This window comes from Bolinopsis microptera, chromosome 3 (genome assembly GCF_026151205.1).
Source record: "Bolinopsis microptera isolate Bmic1 chromosome 3, MBARI_Bmic_1.0, whole genome shotgun sequence".
Taxonomy (NCBI): Eukaryota; Metazoa; Ctenophora; class Tentaculata; order Lobata; family Bolinopsidae; genus Bolinopsis; species Bolinopsis microptera.
The window spans coordinates 16,805,103-16,816,814 of record NC_087074.1 but is presented as its reverse complement, the minus strand read 5'-3'; the positions used below and the strand labels follow the sequence as shown (position 1 = coordinate 16,816,814).

The 11,712-nt window shown below is 35.7% G+C and overlaps 3 protein-coding genes across 3 annotated transcripts in view; all 3 read right to left on the bottom strand.

Moving 5' to 3' along the window:
• LOC134812705 (POU domain, class 2, transcription factor 2-like) overlaps nt 1-11,712 on the bottom strand; it is a 1,142,226-nt gene that overhangs the window by 552,195 nt on the left and 578,319 nt on the right. The window lies entirely within an intron of this gene.
• LOC134812718 (uncharacterized) overlaps nt 1-11,712 on the bottom strand; it is a 114,234-nt gene that overhangs the window by 26,505 nt on the left and 76,017 nt on the right. The window lies entirely within an intron of this gene.
• Nucleotides 3,778-5,646, bottom strand: LOC134813054 (vesicle-associated membrane protein-associated protein A-like). Its single transcript, XM_063820731.1, has 4 exons — nt 5,510-5,646; nt 4,962-5,297; nt 4,690-4,752; nt 3,778-4,510 (listed from the first exon to the last, which is right to left on the bottom strand). The coding sequence occupies exons 1-4, from the start codon at nt 5,642-5,644 to the stop codon at nt 4,394-4,396; spliced, it is 651 nt and encodes a 216-aa protein (XP_063676801.1). The 5' UTR covers nt 5,645-5,646; the 3' UTR covers nt 3,778-4,393.

Here is an 11,712-nt window from a genome sequence, read left to right as displayed (position 1 = left end):
AAACCGTTTCATTATCTCCTTATCAGAGGAAAACTGCTAAGCACCCATCCAGAAGAATAGATACCAGGATGCAGATGAGTATTGCAAGTGATACAGACTCCCTATCCCCCTTCTTGAATAATCACCCAGAACAAGTCAAGCAACACCAAGCTCAGCGGGAGGAGAGAAAGTGGGGCAAACGGGCACAGAAAATCAGAGTAAAACGGCTAGCGAAATTCTACAACCACCAACAAACCCGACAAAACCCGTTTCTCACTAAAGAAGCTAGAATAAAGCACCCAAAATCAATGGAAAAAGCGGCAACTGTAAAATCGCTGCAGAGATTTTTCAGATGTTCCACACCATACACCACTAACCGAAACTCGAAGATTCAATGCGAAATACTTCAATCATTAGGTTTATTGCTAGCAGTAACGTTCTTCCTACTCTTCGGAGCACTCTGCCTCCAGACCCTTCAGAACCACAATCCCACTCTGCCAATCTCCACTAACATCACCAGCAGTGTAATATCCCGGTACAACTTGCATACCATGTTACCCAGCTACAAAACCAGGTGTCCTCTTAGAAACCCCCAAACCGAGCCCTCATTCTGGAGATCAGCCCAGGGAGCAGCATTATTCATCAGTACGGTAAGGGCTCCTGGCTCTCTGCCAAACAGTATAACAGGGAGATTATTTGTGGTTATGTACTTCATAGTTGGGGTCCTGCTTCTGCTATGTTTTCTGGCGTGTTTTGTTATTCTCATGCAGGAGATTATGGAGAGGTTTTTGAACTTGTTCTTTCAGAACTCTGATTTGTGGACCAAGTTTACTTTAACAGGACATGGTTTGAAACTTGTTGTCTCATTATTACCTCTATCTGCACTGCTTTCTATTCCTGGTATATATCTCTATCTGAAGGACCGAGCTCTCAGTTTCACATCCGTGATGTATAATCAGGTGTTTACAATCACTACTGTAGGAGATGTAATGGTGCTCAGTGACTCTCCAATGGCTGTTGCCAAAGTTGTCTGTTTGTTACTTCAGCTCGGATTTATGGCAAACGTACTCTGTTCAGGGATTAATGTTTTTAGAGCTGTTAGGACGGTTATCTGCATCTGTAGCTATACGAATACCGGATATTCCAGATATAGCACGGAAGTTCAGCCAGGTTCACTGGACAGGGGTTTTGATGAAGATGAACTGTAAACCAACAATGTCAGCAACTTAATTTTTTGATAACGTAAATTCAATAACTAACTGTTTCTACTATACTTGTTAATTGCAATGGTGAATAAATAAGATTATTTAACACTATTCGTTTATTCAAGAAATGATAGATTTAGACATACAATCTGGATACAATACAAATTGTATAAAGCAATTGTTATATCTGATCTTAAAGACCAATTCACTGCGCTACCCAGTACAACCAAATAATGTAAGTGAAAAGAAAAGACATTCCAATTCACCAATAGAAATTCATTTAACCAAGAGGTGAAATCTCACAATTAACCCAATCAACACTCTTAAAACAAGACTATTCAAACCTGATTTCTAATGAAATTTGAAATTATTCTAAAAGTGCAAGAATTGAAGAACTGTATTACATGTAGCAAGAACAGAACTGAAATCCTGTGATACTCGGAGCGATAGAAGGAATCTCAGCTAATGTTAGTAAAGACACACCTTACATTCCTACTACGAACTTGGAACATGAGTAAAACATAAGATCAGAGACTCAAAGAGGACAGCATGTGTCGTTTCAGTAGCTTTATTCCGTATTCACCAGTAGATTACTCTATTCGGGAAAGAAGCTCAAAGTCAAGTTAGTAGTCTTACCCCCTGATATAATCGGAGTCATTACAAGTGGAAGTTTGATAGCTGATACATTGTACACATGAAACTGGATATATATTCGAACGTTTGATCGACTGCATAGAGGCTAGAGCAGCTGTAAATTAACATAATAATTTTGTTTATATGGATTATTTTAAAACCATCTGTCCACAAGGTCGACATTGACACCAGTTTAAATTTTAGTAGAGTATGAGATAACATACGATTTAATTTGGGCTAAGGCAGGTGGAAGGTAGGTATGAAAAGTTGGAACATCACTGCCAATAAAAGGGTACATGTTGTACTGGATATATAATTTCAAGCTGTTTAGTCACTTATTCCTAATAGTTTGTCCAATGTCCAAACTTTTTATGACAATAGTGATTTAACGAGTACAGCAACTGTCTTTTTTTTTGTAGTTTCAACAAGGTATCTCTTCAGTGTGGGTGTGTGTTTGTGTTTGTGTTTGTTCAATGCAATGATTGTGCATTCGAAAACATTGATTTGATAAAGTGAAAGGAACTTAAGGAATAGTTAATTTTAGGCTATCCATTATCGGTATGAAATTTTTTATCTAGATAAACAGATAAAGATTTAGGTTTTATCTAGATAAAACCGATAAAACCGATAATTTTTCTGCTGAAGGCCAAAGCCAAAATGTTTTCCAAATTTCGCAAAAACTAATTGTCGACTTTTATTACTGTTTACCAGTAATCTTGCTAAAGAACCACTTCCTTTCTTTTGAAAATATTAGAGCATTAGTTTTCTTCTCCGGGGAGCAGAAGTACACCAGTTTTCTTCAAAACAGTAGACCAACGGTTTTCTTCTCCTAAGAACAGTAGTGTACCAGTTCTCTTCAAAACAGTAGACCAACGGTTTTCTTCTCCTGAGAACAGTAACGCACTAGTTATCTTCAAAACAGTAAGTAGACTACCGGTTTTCTTCTCCTGAGAACACTGAACAGTAACGCACTAGTTCTCTTCAAAACAGTAGACCACTGGTTTCCTTCTCCTGAGAACAGTAACGCAATAGTTCTCTTCAAAACAGTAGACCACCGGTTTTCTTCTCCTGAGAACAGTAACGCACTAGTTCTCTTCAAAACAGTAGACCACCGGTTTTCTTCTCCTGAGAACAGTAACGCAATAGTTCTCTTCGAAACAGTAGACTACCGGTTTTCTTCTCCTGAGAACAGTAGTGCACCAGTTCTCTTCAAAACAGTAGACCAAGGGTTTCCTTCTCCTGAGAACAGTAGTGCACCAAATACCAATTCTCCTCGAAACAGTAAAGCATTTAAAGTGATTCAGTGAACCGTTTTCTTATCCTGTTGATAACTTGGAGCAACAGATTAAATTCCTTCTCCTGAAGACAATGTTTCACGCCCAGAACACTTACGGAATTCAATTGAGTGCCCTGCTGGTATTTTTGACTCTTGTTAACAGTAACATGCTCGTTCCCGTCTCCAGCATGGTTGTAAGGTAAAACGCCAGCACCCTCAAGAGAACAATGTCAATAACCTTCTCTAGATTTCTACAGTTCATACAGTTCTACAGTTCCATAGGTATACAAATGTAAATAAACGTCTTAAGCTCACATCTAAGTGAACTACCTCTTCTATCATACTAAAAGACGTTTGGGACTGTTTCTTGGATTACTTGGGAAGGCAAAAACACTAATATTTCTTTACAATTTTACGGTATTGTGGCAGTATTTTCGGTAATATCTAGTGAATTTTTATACCGATAAAAATACGTTTTATCTAGATAAACAGATAACTTTTTTTAACGAATTATCGGAGATAATTATCGGTTCCGATTATCGGAGTGGATAGCCTAGTTAATTTGTGAATAGCAGTTGATAGCAAAAATCCTGTGACTCGGTGAAGGTTTTGCAATGTACTAGACTTTAATAAACTTTAATTTATACAATGAATTATCGTTGCAATGATAAACATACATTTTCAAAATGGTCATTAAAGGCAATCACAATATTACAATATGATTATATTATATTATATAATTTACAGTAAGTGATAAAAATTGGCAAATGAATAGAATACAAAATAATAAATTTTAAGTTCCAAATTAAGTTGTCAGGAATTAGCTCATCAATTAATTAATGTAATATTTACAGATAATAATATTATTGTGCCACAAACATTGTATTATTTATGATATAACTTGATTGGTTAATATCAAAGACCAAAGTAATTTAAATTCGACACTTGAACAATTATAAAATTTTTTCTACTATTAAAACAGTTAGAACAAATATTCTGAATCTGATTATAAAAATTTGTGCATAATCCTGACAAGTACAATATAACATGAATAATATAAAACTCAAACCGTTTAAGTTCAGTCATACTTCAATCGCATCTTAGACTTGATATCAAAATTAAATCAAATCAAAGCATAATTATAAGGTAATTGCTTTAAGCTACAACATAATATGAATTACTATAATAGACAGGTAAGTTAGATAAATTGTACTTCGTGCCGAAAAAATAAAGAAGGTCAAGCAAGTACAATAGTCATATATTATGTCAACTGATTAGGAATATATATCCTTCATGGGTATTATATAATAAATTTGGCAAAGAGCCAGCCAAGAATAGCCACCACAATGTAGATCAGAAGATCAGGAAACTGGGAGGGTTTCAACGCAATATCAAGTCTCTTTTGTGTCTCACTCAGCTGAAATATGTTTATATTTAAAGTTAACACAAATGTAAATCAAACCACGACCAGGATTAAGTTTAAAATCTGAGATGCTAATTGGGAACCTTAAAACCTTATTTAATAACTATCAAAATGTTTGTTTAATCTAAGGAAAGATGATCTCTATCATAGACTGATTTAGGTAACAAACTTACACTGATATTTAGCTTTGTATTCTGTCTCTTCAGTTCATCAACTTTACTTCTTAGCTCAGTTATCTGAAACAAACGAATTGTTTGGAAAAGTAGAATAACATCCAATGAGAGAGATTTCATGCATTCTTCAAACTGAAGATACCATCAATATTCAACATGCTTTACCGAAGCCAATTTTAATTGGAAAAGTCAGTAAACACAAGTTTAAAAGTCTTGATCTTATCAATTAGTTTAAGAGGTGTAACCCAGTTATTACAATGATAACCACTTACCAAGTTCGATGCATCCTTAAGATTGCTTACATTAAATTGTAAGTCCTTATCTTTCATACGGTGCTGTGTCTCAATTTCAGTCTCAAAGTAACACCTCAACTTATGATGAAACACCAGAGCATGGTTTGCTGATATCCACAACTCCTCTATTGATTTCAATGAATCGCCATCATCTTTCAGAGTATGAAGAATCTGAAACTTGTGTTGTCCTTGAGAACTAGATAGAAGTTCCTCATCTAAAGGTTGGAGTATAACAGTAGCAGTGGCTGAGTCTTGGGGACCAATTATTCCTTGGTTTGGTCTTACACAGTATTTCTTTGGTTCCGTAGTTTTGATCTTTGGGAAATTTGTGATTAATCAGCAAAAGTTACAGTTAAATTTACATTAATAGATCATTAAAAACTGATTATTTACAGGGCAATGTCTGGCATGGCATCACAATTTCTAAGTTGGTGCACACTGAGATAAAAATGGACCCTCACTTTACTAGGGCTAGGGCTCAACTGCACTAGCTAATGCCAATCCACATCAAAAAAGTATAAGTGTACCTTGAAAATGATGCTTTTAAAAGTGGCATTCTTTAAGGTGATGTGGGTTTTAGATATTTCTGTGAAGGGTCCAGTAAAGAATAACTTGTCTTCTGGTGATATCTCAAGAATATTGACCACAGATCCTTTTGCCATCAATACCTATGTTGGTTTGAACATGTTTCTGAGTTAACTAGTAGAACAAATATTTTAATAAATTAATCTGATCACATTAGGATGAGGTGGGGACTGAGATTATCAAGGTTAAAAGCTCCAATGCAAGAGCATAACTGAGCAGCGCATTCAGGAAGCTCAAAGGCTTAAATTGTAGACAATTTTAGAAAATATACCGTCACTGTCATATTATGTTTGTCTGTATACGTTCCTGCTACTTATTGTGACTAGTAGTAGTAGTAGTTTTTGTTTAGTTTTTACTGTACAGTGTACACTTTAATGTAGATTTACTGAAGGGAAACCCCTAGCAAGATTCTTGATCCTTTGCCAGGGCCCCTCCTTATTTAACCCTCAATCACAGTTTTCCGATCATTCGGCGATCAAGTTGAAAACATGACAGTTATGTGTAAATTAGCTATGATCCTTAGCTATCCCCTTATTATATACACTAGATGACACTGGGATTCAAGCCCTGGATCTTCTGCTCTAAAGGCGGAAACTCTGTGCTCTACCAGCTTAATGGGCGACCGGATCCGGAAAAGTCAATGCAGCACTCAGGTCCTTGGTATTGTCGTCGGTATATTGTCCATTATCTACGTTATGCTTTTATAGTTTAAACAATAGTGAGTTCTAAATATACAGCTTTAAACCGACTAAGTATGAATGAATGAAATATCTAACAATCCGCACTCCTATAATTCAAAAGCATGAGTAACTCGTAGTGGTGTAACTCGTAGTGATGTGTGATTTCTAGAAACTTTAAATTAAATTTGGCGCTCATAGGTCCTCGTGATCATTTACCTGGGGACCTCAGGCTATCATGTTCATAAACATCACCCCAGCGAACGCCGCGGGCTTCATGCGCCGCTAAAACGTTTAAATTTCATTTTTATAATTCTCCCAAGACTCCTGTTAAGACAAATTGCGAATGTTTAGCTTTAAAACTACTCTGTTCTTAAAACAATTGTTTTAATCATCGAATACTGAAGAGTTCAATTCAATCCAAGGTAAATTGTTCAAATTATGAGTGATCATGAATGAAAAATGGATAATTTACACGTAAAATTTGCCTCAAAATTTGTCTTGAAAAATAACCATAACTCTGGCTATGATTTGAATTTTGAAAATTTAGAATGCTAGTGCCGCGCACAAAAATGTTCCGCGCATTTAAAACGTGTCGATAATGCGCCCAAACCAATGTCGCGTTGGATAATAGTATCCAAGCTGGTTGAATTCACAATTTTCATTTCTTGTTCCAGTTTAAAGTAAAGTAAAAAAAAATTATGACATAACATCATCACTAATGTCTACAAAGTATCATCACACTACATGGAAAAATAACTATTTCTCCATCAAATTTAAAGGTAATAATTTATCAAATATTAATCATGAATAAAAACAACATTACAAAATTTAATTTATTCATACTTCCCAGTGGAGTAAAGATTTATAAAACGTTTCTTTGCTACATAAGGATGGAACCACAGATAATCATTGTGTTTTTCCTTATTACTGATATAACTGGTACCTTCAATTCTTGTTAAAACTTCTTTCGAAACATTCCAAAAATGAAAGTCATTTACAATACATTTAGAAATCATATTCTTTTTAAAACTTTCCAATCCAATTTTAAAACTCAAAACTGTCAAGCAGTTCTTCACCTCCGAAGGGAGTTTGTTCCAATAAGGAACAACCCGCTCTGGAAGAAAAGAACACTGAAGATTCTTGACCTTTGTCACACTCTTACTACATCTATTGGATGAAACCAGATTAAGACCTGATCTGCTTGGTCTGAACAAGTCTGAACCATAATCAGTCAAGCCATTAATAACCTTAAAAGCTTCAATAAGGTCCCCACGTATTCGCCGCTCTGCCAGCGTTGTCAAATTAAGGATTTCCAGTCTACGGCTGTAAGGAAGAGTACCCACCTCATCAATCAGACGGGTAAACCGCCTCTGGACGCTCTCCAGCTCCAAAACAGTCCCCCAACTTCCATGAGCCGCAACTGGATTCCACAATTGGACACAATACTCTAGATGAGGTCTTATCAAAGCTTTATAGATGGCTATCATTACACATTTTTCTCTAATTATCAAATTCCTTACAATCCAGCAAATCATTCGATTTGCCTTGGAAATACATGCTTTTATCTGTTCATTCCAAAGCAGGGAACTATGGGTAATAACCCCCAAATCTTTTTCCTGATCAGATACTTCAAGTTCTACACCATTTACTAAATAATTTAAGTTAGGGTTGCTATTAAGATTAATATGAACAACTTTACATTTAGCAGGATTAAACTTCAAAAGCCAAATACTCTCCCAGACTTCCAGTTCTACAATATCTTCAGCAACACTGCTGTGGTTAGCTGCATTACCAATCAACTTGAGGTCATCTGCAAATAATTTAATCTTATTCTTGACTATATCAGGTAAATCATTAATATAAAGAATAAATAGCAAAGGACCCAATACTGACCCCTGGGGAACACCAGATAACACGTGTTTCACCTCAGACCATTGTCCTTCTACACAAACCCTCATGGTTCTGTCTGTAAGAAAATCTTTAATAACATCTAAAACTTTTCCTTTGACCCCAAACCCCTCCAATTTAGATAAAAGTCTAAAGTGGGGGACAGTGTCAAAGGCCTTACTAAAATCAAAATACAGTAGATCAACAGGATCACCTTCATCTAAAATATCAAGAATATTATCAAATGTCTCTAAAAGATTAGATAAGCAAGATTTGCCCTTAACAAATCCATGCTGATGCTTTGATATTCGTTCTTCTAAAAAATCCAATAAATGTGCCCTCACCAACTTTTCGTACACTTTGCACAAAATACAAGTTAAGGAAACTGGTCTATAGTTTAAGGGATCTGATTTAACACCCTTTTTAAACAATGCTACAACGGATGCTGACTTCCACACCTCAGGAAGAGATCCCGTTTCTGAACACATTTTAAATAATTTAGTGACTGCTTCTACAAAGTTGTCATCATAAGCTAACGATTTTAATAACTTTGGATGAACACCATCCGGACCTGAACTCTTAAAAATATTAAGCTTTAAAAGTTGCTTCTTAATATCAGCACTGCTAACTTGCAAATCACTAATAACATCTTTATCATAATCCAAAGTGTCATTTTTAGGAAGAGGGCCAGGTGGCTCACACACAAACACTGAGCTGAAGGCACTTGCAAGTACTTCAGCAGACTCAGCAGAACTATCTGTGCGTGAACCAAAGTTTGTAGCTTTGTGTGGCAGCCATATTGGTTTTATGCGTGCGCATATATTACGCGCTATCTATATATCTTACCGTTAAATGTACGTTTACAGATTTAATCGAGATCTCTGCGAGGCTTTCATAATTATGTATGATATAGCTTGATATGCTGTTACTTCAAATTGCTGTAATTTCTATTTATATTGACTGAAGTAGAGTACAAAATAAAATTATTTGCTCTCTAATTTTAAGGATGTCGACCTGCAACTGAAATTGAGTGATATTCGACTATTTCAATTTAGATTCGCTAGTCAATGAAATGGTTGCTCACTCCGAAATAACGACTTTCAAGGAATGGTATGTACCCTATTATTTACAACAAGGCTCCCAGCATTATAGTAAAACATAGACAATAGACAATATTTTAATATAAACTATAATTAATTTTTGACCGGAACATTCAGCAGTTAACTTTGACGTATTTTAAAACAAGTAACTCGGGCCCAGTTCGTAGAGAAGATAGATTTGCTGTATTTTAAAACAAGTAACTCGGGCCCAGTTCGTAGAGAAGATAGATTTGCTGTATTTTAAAACAAGTAACTCGGGCCCAGTTCGTAGAGAAGATAGATTTGCTGTATTTTAAAACAAGTAACTCGGGCCCAGTTCGTAGAGAAGATAGATTTGCTGTATTTTAAAACAAGTAACTCGGGCCCAGTTCGTAGAGAAGATAGATTTGCTGTATTTTAAAACAAGTAACTCGGGCCCAGTTCGTAGAGAAGATAGATTTGCTGTATTTTAAAACAAGTAACTCGGGCCCAGTTCGTAGAGAAGATAGATTTGCTGTATTTTAAAACAAGTAACTCGGGCCCAGTTCGTAGAGAAGATAGATTTGCTGTATTTTAAAACAAGTAACTCGGGCCCAGTTCGTAGAGAAGATAGATTTGCTGTATTTTAAAACAAGTAACTCGGGCCCAGTTCGTAGAGAAGATAGATTTGCTGTATTTTAAAACAAGTAACTCGGGCCCAGTTCGTAGAGAAGATAGATTTGCTGTATTTTAAAACAAGTAACTCGGGCCCAGTTCGTAGAGAAGATAGATTTGCTGTATTTTAAAACAAGTAACTCGGGCCCAGTTCGTAGAGAAGATAAATTTGCTGTAGTTCTCAGTTTACGGACAAATAAAGTCGAAAAGCATTAATCAGAATATGTTTTAGGCTGTCCCAAAATTTCGGATTCTTTTTCTAGAGTTTGAAATTGGCGGGAATTATAAAACTCTCGTTGTGGTACCAAACCAATATTTTCAGCTAACGCAGAGTTTTAGCGCGCGCCAAGAGCACACACATATTTTTGCATTGAAGCCGCGCGTTATTTGCACGTGCACTTCTACAGATTAAAATTAGGAGAGGGCCCTTACTGCTTACATTACTAAGTTGTTATGTAGTAATATTGTGAATTTGTCCGAAATTGGAAACAAATCTTGTAAAATTTTACGAATAGAAGTTATAGTATTACTTGACTGTAAAAATTTTCTGAGTTTCACTTCCATATTTCAGGATCCGACCGCTGATACTAAAATTGAAGAGTTAGATTTCATTGGAACATGGAATTACTGTAATGGAAAATAAAACAGGTCTTGCTGAGGATGAAGAAATGTTATGTGGGGAGAAAATTGGCTACTGGAAGTGGACCTTCTTAAACAAAGACGACTTTCACAAAATGTTTAAAAGATCACGGTCGCGGCATCGAACCAATTGGACGCTTCCCCTGCCACTGTCAGACACTCGAGAATAGTACTAGTAGTGTGCCCTACTCGAGCTGTTGATATATGAGTTCTTCGGTGTTATTTATATAATTGTAATATGTAATGACTGACAGTGCGAGATATCTTTTTTTGTTTCTATGTGATGTGTTTAGTGTTTGTGTTGCATTCTAATATAAACCGCGTATTAGTTTCGTGTCAATTTTAAATTTGATAAGTTTATCTTTAAACTGTATTTATTAGCAGTAATAGTTACATTTTGGTATTATACCTATATTTATTATTGTAATACTGTTGTATAATGCTGTTTCTTCCTCATTGTACATTCCATTCTTACATATAGGATAGCATACTTTGCTATGATCTTTAATCACAGTTGACAATACTTGATTAGAGTTAATGATTGTACGCGTTTGAAATCTTGATTTGATATCATTATAACCTTTACTAATGTTCAGATGAATGAATTTGATGTTTTATTTTTCCTCGGCACTATTGAAAATCCTTTAAGGGATGGAATCGGCACTGTCAAATATCTTTAAAAGGTTCGTAAACGGAATTACAGTCGATCTCTTGAAAAATTTATGCCGAAAATTTGTTTTAACACGCGCAGCAATATGAAACCCGCGGCGTTCGCCGCGGTGAACATAGAATAGAGAACATGACCAGACATTTAAATACAATCAATTCAATCGTTTATAAATGCAATCACATAACAATATACTATTGTACTAAGGAAAAAAGTACTTATGTACAATATAATATCATGCCAGGATTTGTAGGTTTACAACCAGGACGCGCGCCGAGTTGGACTCGTCGACGGTCCAATATATGGAACAGATATTTTACGAGTATCACCCGTTAAGCCAGGATCTGTGATCTAATCATCGTTTAATATTAATTGTGACTGTCGGGATTTAATTAAGGATGATATTATGAAATGTGTATTTGTTGGAAGACTTCGCCGCTTCGACGCGCCGCGCAAACTAGCATTCTTGCTTTACTCTGGAAGGGTTGACACTGTCAATCAAGTGTATTTAGTGAGTTTTTATTCTGTATTCGTTTCTT

Coding starts and splice junctions, on each gene's coding strand:
- LOC134813054 (XM_063820731.1), bottom strand. CDS start 5,644: ATGGCAAAAGGATCTGTGGTCAATATTCTTGAGATATCACCAGAAGAC. Junction 5,298..5,509: donor TTAAAAGCATCATTTTCAAG/GTACACTTATAC, acceptor AATTTCCCAAAG/ATCAAAACTACGGAACCAAA. Junction 4,511..4,689: donor ATACAAAGCTAAATATCAGT/GTAAGTTTGTTA, acceptor AACATATTTCAG/CTGAGTGAGACACAAAAGAG.